The sequence below is a fragment of the Chrysochloris asiatica genome, unplaced genomic scaffold, assembly GCF_000296735.1.
Source record: "Chrysochloris asiatica unplaced genomic scaffold, ChrAsi1.0 scaffold00029, whole genome shotgun sequence".
NCBI lineage: Eukaryota > Metazoa > Chordata > Mammalia > Afrosoricida > Chrysochloridae > Chrysochloris > Chrysochloris asiatica.
The window spans coordinates 13,087,517-13,109,099 of NW_006408547.1; the positions used below are offsets into that span (position 1 = coordinate 13,087,517).

Consider the following 21,583-nt stretch of genomic DNA (forward strand, 5'->3'; position numbering starts at 1 on the left):
AGTAAATGTTTCAAGTCCTCTTCACTTTCAGCAAGCAAGGTTGTATCATCTGCATATCGCAGGTTGTTAATGAGTCTTCCTCCAATCCTGATGTCACGTTTTAATTCATAGAACCCAGCGTCTCCGATTATTTGCTAAGCATACAGATTGAATAAGTATGGTGAAAGAATAAAACCTTGTCACACACCTTTCTTAATTTTAAAACATTCAGTGTTCCCATGTTTTGTTCAAACAACTGCCTCTTGGTCCAGGTCCAGGTTACTCGTGAGCACAATTAAGTGTTCCAGAATACTCAGACTTCGCAGTGTTATCCATAGTTTGTCATAATCCACACAATCGAAAGCCTTTGTGTAGTCAGTAAAGCACAGGTAAACATCTTTCTGATATTCTCTGCTTTCAGCCAAGATCCACGGACATTAGCAGTGATATCCCTCGCCCCACGGCCACTTCTGAATCCAGCTTGAACCTATGCAAGTTCTCTGTCAATGTATGCTTTCAGCCATTTCTGTATTACCTTTAGTAAAACTTTACTCACATGGGATATCAAAGAGATTGTCCGATAATTTCCGCATTCCATTGGGTCACCTCTCTTTGGAATGAACACAAATACGGATCTCTTCCAATCAGTTGGCCAGATAGTTGTCTTCAAAATTTCTTGGCAGAGATAAATGATTGATTTCAATTTTTATTCCATCAATTCCTGGTGCCTTGTTCTTGGCCAGTTCCTTCAATGCACCTTGGACTTCCTCCTTCAGTATCATTGTAGGCATAATTATGACCCTCTAACAGATGGTCATGTCCTAATCCTGAAAACTCTAAATATGTTACCTTATATGGCCCAAAGTTAAGGGTGTAGTTAGAATTTCGCTTCCTAATCAGTTGACCTTAAATAGTGAGATTATCACAGCGGTGCCTCGGAGGGCAGGTCCGGTTATTTGCTTCTGAAAGGTCACAGTTTAGACAATGTAGTGGCTTATAGTTCTACTCTGCACATAGCGGGGCCACATGGGGTCGCTTTCATGAGTAGGAATCTACTCCTGGCAACTATCAACTCCAACCATCCTTAATTGTCCAACTAGGCTCAGTCTATTCACCTGAGGAATTAAAACCTGAAGTAAAAGGCAAAAGATTGGGTCAGAGAGCTGAGATTTTGGAAGGACTAGCGCAGCCATTGTTGGCTTTGAAGGTAGAGGAAGTTGGCCATGAAACAAGGATCATAGGTGGCGTCTAGAATCAGAGACTGATCCTCAGTTTACAGCCAACAAAAAGATAGGGACCTCGATCCTGCAAGACCAAGGAACAATATTTTGTCAACAATCTAAATGCTAGGAAAACAGATCTTCCCCTCACATCCCTGAAATGGAACACAACCTGCAGACACTTTGATTTTAGCTTTGTGAGCACAGATAATCAAATTTTTTTGCTATCAGCTATTAAGTTATTACAATGTTTTCAGGCATGAACAGAAAATTAATACAGTGGGTCTTTAGGAAATGTTTACTGAATCAGTGAAAATGCAGGAAAACAACTTTTGGAAGAATGGGCATAAAACATACTAATATGTTGTATATTGTAAGGAAGAAAAATACATTTGGATATACATTTGAAGAAGCCCAGGTGGTGGCGTGGGTCAGGGGTTCAAACCCACAATCCACTCTGCAGGAGACAGACAAGGCTGTCTGTTCTTGTGAAGATGCAGAGTTGGGAAACCCTGTGGAGAAGTTCTACTCTGTCCTACATTGTTACTGTGAATAGAAATCAATGACAGTGGGCTTTGGGTTTTATGTATATTTACTGCATTTATTCTTACAAATTTCTCCCTATTTATAATGAGTATTTTATAACAGAAGCACTAGGAATGGATTGTGGTTCGAGATTTCTTCACAGGGATATTTATGACATTTACAAAAGCCATTCTATTTTATAATAAATAGTGATCTGTAATGCCAATACTCTTTCATCTTCATTATTACTTTCTCCACATCAATATTACCCTCTACATCCTCCCAGCTGAGCTCTCTCATCGCTTTTGAAATTCCCTTTAATTTCCAGCCCGCTAATCCTCTGAAACTTGAAGTGCACAAAATTTGTCTTCATATAGGAGTTAGTTATTATTCAGTTCTTGAGCAAGTATGATTGAATGTGTCTGTTTCATCCTAAAATTGCTAAGTATTGTTCATTTTGGGGTAACCAGTTAAATTGTAAATCCCACAAGGTAGTATGTCACATAATTTATTATATTTAAAAAAAAAAATACAATCCAAACATTTCATGTTGTACTGAGTCCCGTGATAATGATCTGCATCCAATATACTGAACCCCTATATGGAGTCTTGGTGTGGCGCAGTGGGTTAATAAGCTGGACTGCAAAGTTAGTTTGAACTGCAAGGTTGGTGGTTCTAACTCACCAGCTGCTCATAGGAAACCCTATACAGGATCGCTATGGATCAGAACCAACTCAACAGCACTCAACAACATAGTGCATGTGGCAGGAGGGGTGAAATGCAAGGTGAAGAAAATTGAAAGGGATCTAAAATGAAAGACTGCTTTGCTTATTTAGTGGTTTGTTAAACTATATATACCCTTGGCTCCTTTTACGTGATTCCTCTCACTACCACTGGGAGACAATGATATATGTAGGTGGAAGGTACCTGCGGCCTTTCAGGGCACTACTTCTACAAGCCTGCCTTCCACAAGTTACAATTCCTACCTGGGGGTGCACCTTTGATTCAAATATCTGCTCCACAAATTCTTTGATCTTTCTTCCTTTCTCCCTCCTTCCTTTCTCCTCTTTCTTCCATCCTTTGTCCCTTCCATTTTTTTAGTTAATATTGTTTATAGAGCACAAACTGTGCCAGGCATTTTTTGAAGCACTGTATAACTCTGCTTGTGTGGCATTCTAGGATAAGCATTGAACTTCCAAACTGCAAGGCCGATGGTTTAAACCCACCAGCTCCTCAGAAACCCTGTACAGAGTTGCACTGAGTTGCAACCAACTTAACGGCACTTAACAACAATAACATTTAACTATATATTGTCTTCCAACACCATGAAAATGTTACAAAAGTCAGATTAGAAATAGTAGAAAGATAGAACACACACATGTCCAGATAGAAGGGGTATAGTCATGAATAAGAAAATTCCTACTGTATCCCATAAAACAGGAAGAAGACAGACATGTAGACAAAGGATTAAAATATACCTCAGTGAGTCTAGAGTATATTTACATGTATAGGGAACATATGCTTCTAACTCAGAGTTGGGGATGATGAGGGAAGGCCCCCTAATGTGTGCCACCTGAGAGATGCTTGGGAATTAGCCAGGTGAAGATTTGAGGGATGAGTGTGCCAAGCACACAGGTTGAAAGGTATTTGAAGTCTTTGATCCAAACGGGAAGTGTTGATCAATGAAGCGGGAGGAGCCAGCAATGGGCACATTAAGCCATGGTAAGGAGGTGAGGCACGTTCATAAGGCTCCGAGGGCAGTATGAAAGGGGCAAGATCAAAGTCAAGAATGGGTTGTGTGGTAAATATCTTCCAGATGCCAAAAGTACAGATTCTTTGATTCAGCAACTCTACTCCCATTTCTTGGTACAGTATTGCTACAAATGAATTTACATGTATAGGAAATACTGAATCAATAAAAAAATATTTTTACCAGGCTGATTATAAAAAAGGAAGACTGGAAATAACTTTAATGACCATCAATCAAGGACTGATTAAAAGAACTATGATAAATTGGTAACTCTTAAAAGTTGTTGTCAGTTGGAGTGAACAACTCAACTGAATTTGTACTCTTTTGTCTCTTATATTATGTACCCTGTGTGTTTAATATCAACTGATTTAGTTCAAGTAAGGCTAGTGTGGTCACGTGATTTGGTTGCTACTAATGTACAGAATCATTGAGAATCCTAATGATAAACTTTTAAGTGGATTGTGAATTGCAAGAGAAAAGACAACTATTGAATATTGTTTTAGCTTTGTATCTCTTTGCTGAAACTGACCTTTAAAAAACACACTTTTTGATAAAAGTTTTGACTGTATTTACATACATGCACATATTAAACATGCACCTTAAAAAGATTAGTAGTCTTTGTTTCTTCATTATCATGAAAAAGATTATACATTTTAAAAACATCTATGTAACAAGAATGTATTCTACAATAGGAAGTAGACCGTATCTTGGGACAATTCTTGCGATTGCGTTTTGAGTTATTTTAATTTGCAGTATGTATTTCCAATGAATGGAAATTGGACGCTTTGCCCTTTTGCAGATACTTTCACTTCACAAGGAAAGACTGAGGTCTGGTAGTCATGGTTACTGTTCTTTTAAGTCAACACTAACAAATCCTCCACCCTGGTCAGAAGGAAAGAGCTGTGATTGACAGATAGTCTTGACCATTACAAGGAATCCTACACTTAGTACGAGTAATTGTATCTGTCTATGGTGGAAACTGAATTTTCAGTTTCTCCATGACTGATCTTGATTACTATTTTAACAGTATAAATTTGTGTAAAAAAAATAGTATACTACATTTGGAACTAAAAAGCAACACAATCAATATTATTATTATTATTATTATTATTAAGCACCAATGAGTCAGTTTCAACTCATAGTGACCCTGTGTAGGGTTTCCAAGGAGTAGTGGTGGTTTGAACCACCAACCTTTTGGTTCAAACCAACCTTGTGGTCCCACTGTTTATCATTCAGTACCACAGTATGACTCCAGTAAGACAATAGAGGTAATAAATTGTTTTCCTAAAACAGAAATTTTATATGGAAATAGAGTTTGAGTTTTCAAGTTTTCCCACTGTTCCATCACTGGATTCAATCTGTTTTTGGAACTGCCTGCAAAGTAAATTTTGAAGTCACGTTAAAAACTAGGTATTACATTTTTAATACTAAAATAGTACCTATTTTTATTACCTATAAGCAGCTCTGGTAGCGTAGTGGTTACGAATTGGGCTGTGAACTGTAAGGTTAGCAGTTTGAAACTACCAGCAGTTCCGTGGGAGAAAGATGAGGCTTTCTGCTCCCATAAAGATTTATAGCCTCGGAAACCCTGTACAGGGTCGCTGTGAGTCGGAACCGACTCCACGGTACATAACAACAACAACATATACTCATAACATTTAGATACTTAAATTATATGTATATATACAACAACATGGAAATTATCTTTTATAAGTTTGATGTATACATTGGGGAGAGTGGTTCAAATCCACCAGCCAATCTGTAGCTTTCTGCTCCTGTGAAGATTTTAATCTTTGGAAACAGGATTGTTATAAATCAGAACCAACTTGTATAAACTATAAGTAATATGTGGACTATATATACTCAAATATAGTGCTATATTTATATATGTGTGTAGATACACATACACATTTAGATAATCTTCCCAAAGCACAAAGAGTATGCTGTAAAATGTGCAAAGTATTTCCAAAGTAAATGTTTAAATTATTTTTAATGATGGCAGCATGATGGGTATAAAACCTCAGCCTCTAAATTTTACTGATTTGAAGAAAAGCACACACTGAAGATATATTCTAATAATCTTTTTTGTGAAGACTAGACATTATGATTACCTGATGAATTCTAATTTATGACAGTGATAATCCCATCCACCAATTTAAACCCCAAACACTAACAGGACAGGATTTCACAATTGAGAAAAAATTGGCTCATTTTCTGTGTTAAAACGTCCTTAATACATTTTTTCTTCATGAAACACAAACATTTATGTGTCTGGGTTACAGAAATACAAAACGCAAGGACTCAGAAGTGGCTAGAGGCAGGTCATGTCATTTCACAATACTGCTTACTTATGCAGTTTAGAAACTTTGACTCTTTCTCTTTATAATCATATATTTGTGTGCGTGTGAACATGAAATCTAAAAGTTTGCTTACAAATCTATCTGAAAAAGTTAGTCATCTAAGCATAAAGTTTTCTAGAGAACACTAAAAAAGTTCTTTCTATATTTAACTACAAAAAAATCTATACTACAAAATATTGGTAACTTTCATTTTTAATATGATGTTTTGAAATGAAGGCAAATTTATTGCACTATTCAAAACTGCATGCAGCGAGGGAGCAGAGACTCTCATCCCCAACTTTACCCACTGACTGGCTTTCTCCAGCTCTACTACAGTGTAATGAAACATTTGCCTACAGGCTAAATTCAGGATGGCCTAGCTGTCTTCCTCTTCCACAGGAAGTAGAAACACTGGGCTGTCAGTCACTGTGGGTCTGTTCTGGTGTTTGCAATCACAGGGTCTTTGGTGGAGGGGAGGAAGAGATGGTTGATGCTATGTACTGCTGTGTTAAAGAAACATTGGGCTGCATGGCTTCTGTAATTCCAGCTTGCTCTAAACGTGACTGAATCTAGAACTATTTGAGATCATCTGCAATGTTCATGAAGGCTCGGTGCCCGGCACAGCTACAAAATAAGAATAAATGCTTAGCAAACATAGTTTAATTGCAGTTAGAGTAGGTAAATACCTTTTTTGTATAATATTTCACTTGTGGGAAATTTCTCTTTGCCCAAATTATCCTTTCTAAGCTGAAATTCCAAAATTAAATTTCTTCCTTTGGCTTAAAGCTTTGTCTGCTACTATACTGTAAATTCTTCTGAGTTTTATCATTTACATGTAACTCCAAGCGGGAGTGGTGATAAAGCATGACGTGTTGCTGCCATTCTTCTTGCTTTGGGATGGCCACTGAATGTTTTGGTTCAGTCTCTCCTAAGTACAGACTAGCCTACGCAGCTTTCCATATGGTAGGCCTATCCCCTCTATTCTAGAAGCCTTCAAAGTCTTAGCTAGTGCAAAGGTGATGTCCTTCCTAGATAATTCAGAGAGGACTAAGCACATCTGCCAGAAAAAAGTCTGTGTTACTTCTGGATGGTTAACAGACAATTGTGGGTTACTGTCACTGAGATTTTTCCTAGATGGCACCAGTGAGGGATGGTGAACAAGCTTTATGCACAGCGCATCTAGAGTACTCAGCTGCAAGATGACAGCTCAGTAACTGACCAGTGTCTCAGTTGGACATGGCTTGCTGGAGCTGGCAACCTTGACGCTCATCCTGAGATCGAGGTGGGATCGTTCCAGAGACTGATCATCTCCTGTCTGTGTGAAAGGTCAGGAATAGGTTTGTCCATGCTCGTTTTCATTTCTGCTCTTGGATCAGGCAAAGTACAGAGATGCAATGCCGAGAGAAAACTTGAACTATGTTAGAATTTCCCCAAAGTTTGTCTGCATAAGCAGGATGTTGAAAGTACGATCAGTTCTATCAGCCTTTCTGGAAGTGGATGAGTTTATCCACAAGCTCTTCCTGGTGCTCTAGCAAGGATCGTTTGGGATGTACTGGAGTCAGATGTCTCCCTACCTTCAAATCATCTCTCTCCACCAAGCCAAGAGTGAAATCTGCAGTCAATTCTAAAGCCATATAACACTTGACCTGCCTGCAAGCAGAATCATACTGGGCCAGACACATTCTCTACTAACTGGGATGCGGTTCTCAGCAACCCAGGGGACTATGTATTCTGGAAGGCTAAATCCTGTGATCTTATATTTATAGACTAGGAAACTGAAACATAGTGAACATGACTTTCCAAAATTCCTAGCTACTAGAAGAATTCAGGTAGCCTAACTTCTACCCAAATGCTGTTTCCCTACATTGTGCTTTCTTGCCAAATGCAAACTAGAACTTTTGCAATTCTATACAAAGATGGAAGTCAGAGTAAACAGTCCTAAGTATTTGTGATCTGAACTCAGATCTAAAGATAGGACTTTGAATGAACCTCAAAAAGTACACTGTTTTAATGGAAGGCTAATATTAAAAGATTGTTTATAAATATCAAAAGATTATTTGATATACTCAAAAGATTATTTGCTCAGCAAATATTAATTGCTCATACTTATTCAGTATGGTGAAAGAATACAGCTCGGGCACACATCTTTCCTAAATTTCAAACACAGGAAGTTACTATATTTTGTGTGTTTATTTATTTATTACTTACTTTCCCATTTATTTCTTTTATTTTGGCTATCTTAGCCCTTTACATTTCTTTTTGGCCTTAACTTTTGATATACGTATTAAATATTTTCATATACTCAAAAGATTTTACATAACATTAAATGATACTATTCTTATAATTTAAGGGGCAGTTTAAATTTCTTTTATAAAGAACAAAATATCTATGTTTTTATATTATGAAATATATTGATACATGGGACATATAGAAATTAAGAAGAGGAGCAATGTGTAAATTAACATCTATGGGAAGCAGATTTTTTTTAAAAAAAGTGAAGATACTCCTGTATTTAGAAAATCTTTTTAAAAATCTTCACCAATTCAATAGTAATATCAACAATTGGATTTTGGAAATGTTTCCGCTCTCAGGTTTAAAACTTTCACAGATGAATTAGAGACACAAATAATTAAAAAATGTAATTCTTATCAGATCAATATGCATATCATAGCATGTTCTGCCTTCTATCTCTATCATTTATGGCGCTGTAGGATAAGTCCTGGACCGCTAACCAACTGCAAGGTCCTTGGTTTAAACTCCCAGAGGGTTTATACAGAGCCGCTGTGATTTGGAGTCAATTCATTGGCACTTAACAACAACAATGTCTCTCATTGGAATATTTAGTCCTTTTGCCTGCAGACAGCAATGCATCCTTTAACATATCCTGTAGTAGCACAACATGGCCACAAGGTGGCTCAAATCCTCCATCGTGCATCATCATCAGGCTTGTCAAGATAACTTAATAGCAGCAGCCCACAGTATTTTCCCAAGCGACAGAAACATAACCATCTTCTTGTCACAGCTTAAAAAAATGGAATGCTGAATTTACATATAATTCTCCAAATATGTTTTATCTCCATTGTCAGTAACACTCGGCAGACCAACTTTTACTTTCTTTTCCTTCAGATAATTTCTCTATGAAAAATACAGCACTAAATCACATCAAGTCTACTTTATCTATCAATCAAATGGTAATTTCCATAATGTTTGTTACCACCGCACTACAGTCTGCGATACTCTGCTACTTCTGTTTTCTTCATATGGGTTCCCTGTTGCAGGTAAGCAATCAAGGATTTCTCTCGGGAACTCCTGAATAAGAAGAGGGAGTGCAGAAAAGGAAACCCACATCATTATCCTCATGATGGGTTTGACAGAGGAGGATCTCGGAAAGACTCTCATTATGAGAACTAAGCTTTGCAAACAAAACCACTTTGAAAACTCGTAGCTCTGCAATTCCTAACATTAAATGACAGGTTTCACCCTGAAGACACTTCAGAATTTCTCTGCAATTAATTTTTCAAACACTCTTCCGGTAATGTGTCAGATCTAGTCTTTTACAGGAAAACTAAGAGAGATCTCAAGTAGCTCATCCTTCCTCTGTCTCCTACAATCAGAAGTGAGTATCCATGGAGGCCTTTTGACATCCAGAGAACATTAGGTATTATCCTGGAATCAAAGACTTTGTGCAGCAATGCAGGTGTGCTCTCAAACATTTGTGTTTTCATGGCTTCACTGACTAAAGAGTGTAGGCACACAAAGCAGAAGACAGTCAAATACTATTAATCTAAACATTTAAATTCAGGACATAGGAAAATAATGTCTGCTTTGTACCAAACTGAGGCACTAACTGTTGACTGTATTAACAGTTAGTAAAATTAAAAATTCTTGTTCCTATTACTAAGTGCTGTCGAGTCAGTTCCAAGTCATAATGACCCTGTCTAGGGTTTCCAAGGAGCGAATGGTGAGTTTGAACTACTCACCTTGTCATCTAAACTGACCTTGAAGCCCAGAGCTTCATCCCACGGTGCCACAATAGGGAGAAAAAATTGTACATTACACCTGATTTTTTAGAGGAATTTTTGTTGTTGTTGTTCTGAACCTTCCAAATGACTCAACATTTTTCAAGGCTGAGATTCACTCTTCTGTAGATTATAGGTAATCTAAGACTTGGCACTGTCAGACTAGCACTGGACCACTGATCACAAAGTGGGTGGTTCAAATCCAACCAGTGGCTCATCGGAAACCATATACAATGTTGCTATGAATCGGCGCTATCGGTATATGTCAAATAAAAGCAGTGGGGGACAGAACTGGGTTTTCTAGGATTTTATATCGATAAAACACCAGATGAAAAATCTCTTTAAGAGAAAGTAATCCCCATAGTCACTCAGCAAAATCACCTTGAACAGACTGGAACATCACTGAGCAGTGCCTGGCAAAGGACCATCTGCAGTAATGTGCTTACTGAATACATTTAGAGGTTGACAAAAGAAGTAAGTGAATAATCCCTAATGCATCTAAGAGGGGATCTATGTTGTTATTGTTAAGTGCCGTTGAGTCTGTTCCAACTCACAGTGAGCCTGTATAGGGTTTCCAAGGAGCGGCTGATGAATTTGAACCACTGACCTAGTGGTTCAAAGTGACATTGTAGCTGAATGCTTATCCTACGGCGCTACACCAAGACTCCCAAGAGGGGAATCTCTGGAAGCTGAAAATAGGGCATAATTTCAAATAGTACGAAGATCGCTACAATTATATATAATGAGTTTGAGAAAAACTCTGTCTAGTCCTACAAAGCGTGATAATAAACTTTTGTCATTTTTAGGATAAATAACATAAATAAAACCATTTACTGAATTAAAAAACAATAAGCAATAAGCACTGGACTGCTAACTGCAAGGTAGGTAGTTCAAACTCACCAGTTGCTCCTCAGAAACCCTATACAGGGTTAATACAAGTCAGAACTTCTGGATGAACTTAACAACAACATGTATGAAGTAGTATCTCATTTTGGTTTGTAATTTTGATTTACATTTCTCTGATAATTAATAATATAAGAATCTTTTCATGGGCTTGTTGACTGTATATCTTCTTTGGAGAAATATCGATATAAGTGTTTGCACATTTTAAAATTAGATGATCTTTGTGTTCAATTGTATAAGAATATGTCAGAAAGTATTGTTACCAGGGCTCCAGTTCATACATGCACGGGTTCATTCCAAACAAAAAGTGTTTACACATGTCTCTGTGATGAGTGGGTGGCTGTGGACAGCTTCTCTCAGAAATACACTGCTCTTAGTCACATAAGTACATCTTCAAAAAGGATACTTTTTGTGCCATGGAAAAAATGATTTTGAGGTCAGGGCTAATATCAATTTTTTAGCAAATCTCACACGAACATCTTCCTAAATCACTGAAACTTTGCAACAAGTTTACAAAAGTGCTTTCCCACATAAAATAACAGTGTTTAGATGGATCAAGCATTTTAAAGGAAGTTTCAAATCTTTGGTTAGGTTTTCTAGAGAGCCAAAACCAGTGAAGCTTATAGAATATGTGGTGCTTTGAATGTACTTGATATGGTTTCTCTATCCAAAGTCTTCTTAATGCCCACCAAGTGATTGAGTGGGACCATGTAAATAAAGTAACAGGACTCTAAGGCTGGGATTGGATCTTTTGACCTCCAGCTAGGTTTACATAGCACCATCTCAGAAGTACAGACAGAAGATCTCAGGACCATCAAGAAAGAAATGCATAAGTGACCAGTGAGATCCCTACCTAGAGAAATAGAAACATCAGTGACCACAGCAGAGGCAGTGGCACTGAGAGAGAGCAGCTTCTGGCTCTAGACCTATGGACTAAGTAAAGCTGAGTGCCTATAGGCAGGAGACTGGCTTGAAGAATGTGCCCTTTGAGCATTCACAGACTGGATGAAGAACTTTGTATCAAATGCTTGAGCAGGGCAGAGGCCAAGGGACTACGTGACTGAAAAGCCAAAGACAAGAGTGACACATGCCTGCAACATGGCAGTCAAGAGACGTTCCTGACTGGAGAACTGCTGCATCCTCAGTTGGTTTTGATCCTGAATTGTACCCTGTTCACTTCCCTGATAAACCTGATAATCATGAAAAACAAAACAGCAATTAGTTGTTGTTGTTAGGTAATGGCGTGTTAGTTCCGACTCACAGAGACCTTACACACAACAGAAACACTGTCCATCCTGAGCCATCTTCATAATTGTTGCTTCGCTTGAGCGCATAGATGCTGCCACTGTGCTTATCCATCTGGGGTCTTCCTCTTTACGCTGACCCCCCACTTTACCTAGTATGATGCTTTTCTTCAGGGTCTAATCCCTCTAGATAATGTACTCTAAGAATAAGAAACAAACTTTTGCCATTCTGGCTTCTAAGGAGCACTCTGGCTGTGCTTCTTCCAACACAGATTGGTTTGTTCTTGTAGCGGTCTAACGTTCTCCTCCAACACCATAGCTCAAATGTGTCAGCTTTCCGATGATTGTTCTTATTCACAGTCTAACTTTCACAAGTATATGAAGCTATTGAAATTACCATGGGTTGGGTCAGGTGCACCTTAGTCCTCAAACTGACATCTTTGCTCTTGAACACTTTAAAGAGGGGTCGAATACCTCATTGGATTTCTTGATTGCTGCTTCTATGAGTGTTGCTAATTGATCTAAGCAAAATGAAGTCTCTGACAACTTCAATCCTTTCTCCTTTTATCATAATGTCATTTATTGCTCCAGTGATGAATAAGGATTATTATTTTCTTTACACTGAGGTTCAATCCATACTGAAGACCATGGTCTATGATCTTCATCAGTTAAGTATTTCAAGTCTTTTTTGCTTGCAGCAAGCAAGTTTGTATAATCTGCATACCACAGGTTGTTAATGAGTCTTCCTCCAATCCTGATGTCACATTCTTCATCATATAATCCAGTTTCTTGGATTATTTGCTCAGCATACAGATTGAATAAATATGGTGAAAGAATACAACCATGGCACACACCTTTTCTAATATTAAACCATTCAATGTCCCTTTGCTCTGTTTCAATGACTGCCTCTTGGTCTATGTACAGGTTCCTCATGAGCACAATTAAGTGTTCCACAATATTATCCATAGTTTGCCATGATCAACACAGTTGAAAACCTTTGAATAGTCAATATAGCACAGGTAAACACCTTTCTTGTATTCTCTATTTTAAACATAGATCCATGTGACATGAGCAATGATATCTCTCTTTCCACTGCCTCATCTAAAGCCAGCTTGAACTTTGGGCAGTTTCCTATCAACGTATTGTTGCAGCTGTTTTATCTTTAGCAAAAATGTTGTTGTTAAGTGCTGTTGAGCTGGTTCTGACCCACAGTGACCTTAATACAGGGTTTCTAAGGAGCGGCTGGTGAGCTTGAACAATCTACCTTGTGGTCCAAACCAACTTTATAGTCCAGTGCATTAACCCACAGTACCACACCAGGACTCCAGAAGCAAGATTAGGACTAACGTAATTGCTTAGATTCTCTTAAAAGCAATGAATTGTACTTAATGATTGCCATTGCATATAATTCAATGAAGACTTTCAAGCAATCTGTCGCATTGTGTCACCTCTAACTCACAACAACCTTGTCACCAACAGAGGAAAACACTGCCTGGTCCTGCGCCATCCTCAAGTTGCTACGGTTGAGGCCATTGTTGAAGCCAATGTGTCCATCCATCTCTGTGGGGTTCTCCTTCTTTTTGCTGATCTCCTACTTTATTTACCAAGCATGGTGTCTTTCTCCAGGACCTGGTCCTTCCTAAGAACATTCTGGCTGTACTTCCTCCAAGATGAATTTGTCTATTCTCCTGGCAGTCCATGGTGTTTTCAATATTCTTCTCCAACATCATAACTCAAATTCATCAATTCTTCTACAGTCTTTCTTATTCATTGTCCAACTTTTACATGCATATGGGCAATTGAAATATCATGACTTGAGTTAGGTGCACCTTAGCCCCTAAATTGAGGTATTTGCTCTTTAACACTGTAAAAAGGTCTTTTACAAGCAGTTTTGCCCAGTTCAATATGCCATTTCATTTCCTGACTGCTGCTTCCATGAGCATTGATTGTGGCGTGGATCCAAGTAAAAACGAAACCCTGACCAATTTCAATCTATTCTCCATTTATCATGATAAAGTTTACTGGTCCAATTATGAGGAATTTTGTTTTCTACATTGTTGTAATTCATTCTAGAAGCTATATTCTTTGATCTTCATCAGCAAGTACCTCATGTCCTCTTCACTTCCAGCAAGCAAAGGTTATTTCATTTGCATATTGCAGGTTATTAATGAATCTTCCTTCAATGCTGATGCTGTGTTCATCTTCATAGTGCCCAGCTTCTCAGATTCTTTGCTCAGCATAGAGATTGAATAAGCGTGGTGAAAGGATACAATCCTGACACATACCACTCCTGATCTGAAAGCACTCACTATACCCGTTCTGTTTGATTAACTACTTCTTAGTCTATGTACAGGTTCCACAAGAGCACAACTAAGTGCTTTGGAATTCCTATTATTTGCAATGTTACCCATAATTTGTCATGATCTATGTTGCTGAATGCCTTTGAATAGTGAAATTTGCTCTGGAATGTAGAGACACTAGAGCAAATAGAAGAAATGATGGAGTAAAAAAGTTGAAAAGAAAATGTGAAAGTACCATTTGAGAATGCAACCTAAAGTATTGAAATGAAATGTGTGAAGAAGACCTGGGATTGGAAAACCAAAAGTGAAGAAAACCTTCAAGCCTGGACTTGCAATATTGAAGGAATGTCTGGGAAAAATATTGACTGATACAGGAAGCATCAAAAGAAGATGGAAGGGACAATACACAGAGTCACTGTACCAATAGGAGCTGGTCAGCGTCTCCAGGGTCAGGTGTGCTGAGGGGTACCTGTGCAGCAAGGCTAGGGGAGACCAGTGAAACAGAGGTGAGTGGTGATCCTGGAACCCTGAGCTTCAGAGAATATGACAGACAGATTGATTGAGTACTGACTAGAAGAGGAAGGTGAACAAGAGCGAGACGACACAAGAAAACGGGGCAAACTCTCATACAGAGTGGAGCAGCACAGCTATCTTGAACTTTTGCCTGTAGCTATTGATACAGCAGCCCGGGGGTCCAGTATATGGCTGGAAGTTGGCGTCAAGTGGGAGGCAGTTCGCCCATGTTCTTCACATCCTCCTGGTAGCCCGGTATGTGGCCATTCCCTTAGCCAGCCCAGCAGCCACTGACACTCCCTCCTTCCCAGTCTTTGTTTTGCCTGAGTTTGGGCACCAGGTATACCATCTCTGACTGGAGGCACGTGACCCTTCCCTGAACTATGCTACATAAACAGTGAATGGAGGAACTGTGTACATTTATACATCCGGTATCTATCACATTCACCAGAAGACATGTAATAAGCTTCTGGAAACACACCAACATAAAATCATCACATACATATAAATACAATGAAAGCACAGTATCTTGGAGATGACATACAATTCCAGCTTCATTAAGAAACTAGACAGAGTACTTCAAATGTGACCAAAAGGCAGAGTCAGAAACTATAATACCAGAAATTGTATCTAAACTATTTGATAAGGTATTTTTTAAAATGACATTTAGGTGCCTTCAACAATTGAAAGAATTATCTGGAAAACTGCAGATGAAATCAAGGAAAACACAGACAAAACTTTGGAAGAATTCATAAAAACACTACAAGAAGAAATTGACAAAATAAATGAAAATTTGGAAACCATACAAAAACAGCAATTAGAAAATCAGAAGATTAGCCCTAAGACTTCAGAAATATATGATACATTAGAATGACAGAGAAGTAGAATTGAATCAATGGCAGGCCAGATTAATGAGCTTGAAGACAAATCTCTAAATATTCATCTGTTAGAATAATAACCAGAAAAAAAAAAAACTAACCAAAAAAAATCTGAAAAAATATATGATTTATATGGCACACAACAATTTATCGAAATTCTAGAATAGGCTAAGACAAACAAAAACATAAGGTTATTGAAGAGTCACTGGAAGAAAATGTCTCTAACATCATGAAAGACAAGAAGACCATCAATCAAGAATCTGAGCGAACTCTAAACAGAATAGACCCCCAAAAGAAAATCAGCAACACTTATTATAGTCCAACTTTATTGTAAAACCAAAGACAAGGAAAGACACTTGAGAGCAGCTCAGGAAAAGCACAAAGCAACCTACTAAACAGAACTTGTAAAACTTAGCTCTGATTTCTCAGCAGAATTTATTGAAGGTAAGAAAACAGAGGGATGACATATATAAAACTTTCAAAGAAAAAAATTGCAACCCAAGAAACAAATATGCAGCAATATTGTCCATCAAATATGATAGCAATATGTTATTTCAAGACAAACAAAAATTAAAGGAATTTGTAAAAACTAGACCAAGCTAACACAAAATACTAAAGGGATTTCTTTAAATAGACAACCAACAATAGCAGACAGCAATGTGAGATTAACTTATATGACAACATCTCCCAGCATTCAACCAAGTTGTAGAAATATTCAAAGTCAAACAAACCTACAAGACTAAAAATAGGGAACCAGAGATGCCAGTCTGCAACAATAACAAACATATAAAGTAAGAAAAGATATAGAACTTCTAATTGAAGAGGAAATCAAGTAGATTTCAAGTAAAAATAAATAAAGCAATAAAAATAAGCAATAACCTCATATGCATGCTAAAGCTGGACAGTGAATAAGGAAGACTGCATTTGCGTTGTGGTGTTGAAGGAGAATATTGAAAGTGCCATGGGCTGCCAAAAGAACCAACAGATCTGTATTGGAAGAAGTGCAGCCAGAGTGTTCCTTGGAGGCCAGGATGGCCAAACTTTGTCTCTCATACTTCAGACATATTGTCAGGGGGAACCAGTCACTGGAGAAGGATATCATGTTTGGTAAAGTGGAGGGTCAGAGAAAAAGAGGAAGACCCCCAGCGAGATGGATTGGCAAAATGGCAGCATCAAAGGGCTCAAGCATGACAACAATAATGAGGTTGACCCAGGATAGGGCAGTATTTCATTCTGTTGTGCATAAGGTCGCTATGCATTGGTATCGACTCAATTGCACCTAACAACAACAACATAACCTTAAAACTAGTCAAAGTCCTACTCTTAGCCCCTGGTCCAACCTTAGTTCTAATCATAATCCTATACTATAGTACACAAAGTCCTAGGTCTAGCCTAGACCTAGCCACAGTCCTAACCCTAAATCCTTACTTCACCCAATCCGCCCCCCGACCCCTGACCAAGAATAATTAGTTCATCCACTGCAGGAGGTGACACATGATCAACATACGAAAGAAGAAGTCCAAGCTGCACTGAAGGCATTAGCAAAAAACAAGACTCCTGGAACTGATGGAAAACCAACTGAAATGTTTTAATAAAACTGAGAGATCACTGGAAGGTGTCACTAGTTTATGCTGACCAACTGGAAGAGCTGTGCCCATTCCAAAGAAAGGTGTGCCCATTCCAAAGAAAGGTAACCCTACAAAATACAGAAAGTATCGAACAGTATCACCTGCAAGTAAAATTTTGCTGAAAATAACTTTTTTAAATGATTGCAGCAGTTAGAAACTATTAGCCGTTCCACAGGAGAAAGATGAGGCTTTCTGCTTCTGTAAAGATTTACAATGTCGGAAACTGTACAGGGAGCTGCCAGAAATTCAAACTGGATACAGAAGAGGATGTGGAGCAAGAGCTATTATTGCTGACATCAGATGAATCTTGGTAAAAGCAGAGAATACCAGGAAGATGAGTATTATGGGATGTGCAATGGGACTCATCAGCAATGATCCAGCAGCAAAGATTGGCATCAGGGTAGGTCTATCCTGGGCCAGGTCTCACGGCAAAGTCCTTAAGGACATGTGGAACCTAACTTGGGAAATGATTCCTGCTTGTTTTTAACAGTGATGAGCTTTCGTCATCAAAGCCTGGGTCATGAATTTGAAAATTAACGTGGAAATTGGTATCTTTATCATCATATAACTTATTAGAACTTCAGAATAAAATGCTTTCAGAATTTATTCTGCACATGTTTGTGCAATGGCAAAAAAGAAGGGCAGATGCAACCCAGAGTGGTGAAGGATAGTTGTTTTTGTTGTTGTGGGCCATAGAGACAGTTCTGTCTCATAGCCATGCTGTATAGGGATTCTAAGGAGTGGCTGGTGGGTTCGAACTGCTAACCTTCCTAAAGACCAAACCAGGACACAGTTTCCCCAGTATTCAGTGGTGAGATTATCCTAGAATGTTTCAAATATAGAAAATACTTTTCTTTGAACCAGTTGATGTGCTCCTCTTTCCCTATACCACATCACTTATCTTTAATGACATGGTTGTAACTATGGAAGAGCTGTGTTAATAAACACCAAAACCAATTTAAGACATAAGGTGGACTCTTCCCCCTCCTGGGTAGACAGAGATTAAATCCTGTCGTCAGCACTCTTACAGCCCTACAAATGCATTAACAAAGGGGAATCTACTGAGACTCACCTGTGCCCCTAAAGACCAGCAAATTGCAGGCGATAAAAAATATAACTATTCCACCCTTCATATGGGATATTTTCTTCTTTGAAAACCTAATAAAAAACTGCTGAGTTTTTACAAGAAAAACTAACATACATGTAAAGGCAAAGACAACTTTGACACAAAATTGTACTCATTTCACTGAAGCCATGGACACCATGTTTACTGCAAGTTCCATGTAAAAATCTGGTGGTGGTGGTGTTGTGCCGTGAAGTCAGTTCTGACCACAGCTACCCTGTACAGTTTCCAAAGTTGTAAATCTTTACGGGAGCAGACCGCCTCAACTTTCTCCCATAGAAATGGCTGGTAGTTTCTAACTGCTGACCTTGAGGTTAGCAGCCCGACTCGTAACCACTACACTACCAGAGCTCCTTATGTAAACATTATGATAGCTTAGTTGCCTTTGGTGAATTTTGACTCAGATTAAAAGGAAAAATATTAGTATCCTTTGTTCCTCCTCTCCTTCCTTTTCCTTTCTCCCAGTATCCCCTACCCTGCCCCCAACACCCTTTCTCTCTTTCTACTGGAAAAAGAACTACAAGAAAAATCTAAGTAGCACATCAGGTGGAATCATTTTAGATGATTAGCAAATCATATTACATCTCACAGATCATCTGTTAATGCTTACTGATGACATACTTTGCCCCTTATTGATAATTCTGATAGCAAGCCTATATTGCTATTGCCAATTAACTCATGAGACCACAGTGGCTCAGAAAGCATAGCTAGAGAAACAGAACTGAAGCCCATGTCTGCTAACTTTCTGGTCGATGCTCTTCCCACAAATGTGGGCAGTGTAAGAAAATATTCCATCAGGTCTTAGGGGGACACTTGCGAGGATTGCTTTATAATTACTTATCATTAAGAGTCAGAAGCCATAGGGTAGAGCGGGTAGCACTTAAGTCTACCTAATGGGCAGGTATGCCAATTAGCAAGCTGGAAATAATTTAATACATTCTCAATATGTCTGTTTTACAGGGGCTTCATAAAGTCTAATATGAAAGCAGGGTTCTAATAGTTCTCCATTCAGGTTACATTTAAATAGTTTTATACGACTCTATAGTTTATGGAGATTTGTATACCTATATAAATTAAAAGCTAGAATGTTATATTATGGGTACTAGAGTATCATACACATTTTTACTAAAAGATAATATAGAGCAACAATTCTGAGTCTCACAGCATCTTAGCAAAAGAGTTTCTTCTTGCTGTTTTTCGTCCTTTACAAAACAGACTGCTCCGAGCCTTCACATCTTCTTCTGTGACTAAATTATGTAATGCTTATAAATATCCAGAAAATCAGTGAAAGTATTGGGATTTTGCCTAGTCTGAATCACTTGCTGAAAGAAGTAAACATTGCTAATTGGAAATAGAAGAATTGTATTTGCCCTGCTATTAAGTTTCTTTAACCACACACACACACACACACACACACACACACAACTTTGGCAAACATTTCTTTATGCTCTCAACACTTATTTGAGATAATGCAAACTGGAATTCTTAAAAAAAAAATAGACCTGGAGGTATAAACTTGTTACTAATTTGAAGAAGAGATCTAATTTTACTGGCATGATCACATCAATTGTTCTTTATGTAAGACAAAAGCAAAGCAGGCAGAACCCAACCCACTCTAAGTCACACTGAAGCATATTTAATGATTGCTAATATTTTATCCTCATAATTATCATTTTTCAAATTAAGTAATTGTGGTCCCCGTTGCACTACAGAGACCGTGGCTTAAAAGCTGAAGCGGTTCCAAATCCATTTAGAAGCTTTCTGTGCTTCTCTTAATGAAAGCATGGAAAATTACCAGCCATACCTTCAAGGTTGTGTCTGTCGGAGGAAAACCAATGGAAGCAAACATCACAGAACATCACAGAACAACAATGAGAGATTCACTGACAGACTACAGTCTTGCACCATACCTGTACAGATGAAACTGGATAGTCCTCCGTAGATGACTTCATCATTGTCGGGCAGTATAAATGGACACCTTGTCTGAACCTCCAAACAGTATTGCTTGCAAGGAATTGTCTTTCTGCAGTTAAACTGTGTGACTTCAAAATACTGGGAGCACAGCCAGGCTTTGTAGACAATCTAAAAGACGAGAAGAACCAAAAACATGGAGGCATGACAAGAGTTCTGTGTGTAGTAGAAGAGCGTGCTTACTTGTTAGGAGCATGCTTGGTTTCACATGGAGTATGAGAAAACTCTCATTTGGGAAAAACGTATTTACATAGTAGCAGCTGCAATTGCTAAAGTCCTTGCAAAATGGGCAAAACATTATTTAATGGAAGCCTTAATAGAATACAAAAGATATTGTGGATTTTGAATTGAGGTATCTTATTTGAAAACAGTCAACTTAGGTACAACCTGCATCCCCTCCCCCCCACACACAAACCCCCAAATGCAGAAATGCTGAAAGTGAAAGCAGTCACAGAGGTTCTGAATGACTAGTTATTTACTGCAGGTCAGGGACTAATCTTTCCTCTTTCCCGGCCTCGGTCCCACCACCTTTGCTTCCATTCAACACTAGATGGTGCTGATGGCCTTTATAATGAGGACCTAGCCAGCATCTAGCTCACTAGCTCACTCTTGAATTTCAAGAGGCAAAGATGGACAATTATTTTAATAACTCACATAAAATGCTTTAAAAATCTCATTGTCTGAAGGCCCAGAAAGACCCAACATAGATCCGATGTAATATTCTATGATGTGGTTAGAAGCAGGAGGAGGGAGAGGCTGTATGTCCCACATCAGTTTTGTTTAAAGTATTTGCAGGGAGGTGATGACTAACTACAGATTTAAGTTACAGCAAACTGCATTTAATAACTGTGTCTTAGAACTATGTACCACATGCAATTCTGAAGCGTGTAGATTGGTAAATATGTGCCACATACAATGTTGCAATGTGTAGCTTGGTAATAGACACCACATACAATGATGCAGTGTGTAGCTTGGTAATATTGTTGTTGTTGTTAAGTGCCGTCGAGTCAGTTCTGACCCATAGCGACCCTGTACAGGGTTTCCGAGGCTGTAAATCTTTACGGGAGCAGAACGTCTCATCTTTCTCCCGCGGAGCGGCTGGTAGTTTCGAACCGCTGGCGTTAAGGTTCGCAGCCCGATTCGTAACCATTACGCTACCAGAGCTCCTTTGTTGTTATGTGCCGTCGAGTC

At 38.5% G+C, this 21,583-nt stretch overlaps 1 protein-coding gene across 1 annotated transcript in view; it reads right to left on the reverse strand.

Moving 5' to 3' along the window:
• The window catches only part of FAM155A (family with sequence similarity 155, member A), a 976,131-nt gene that overhangs the window by 46,464 nt on the left and 908,084 nt on the right, over positions 1 to 21,583 (reverse strand). Inside the window, exon 2 of the mRNA XM_006846680.1 lies at positions 20,332 to 20,503. Coding sequence (XP_006846743.1) covers positions 20,332 to 20,503 — 172 coding nt within the window. The remainder of the gene's footprint in view (positions 1 to 20,331; positions 20,504 to 21,583) is intronic.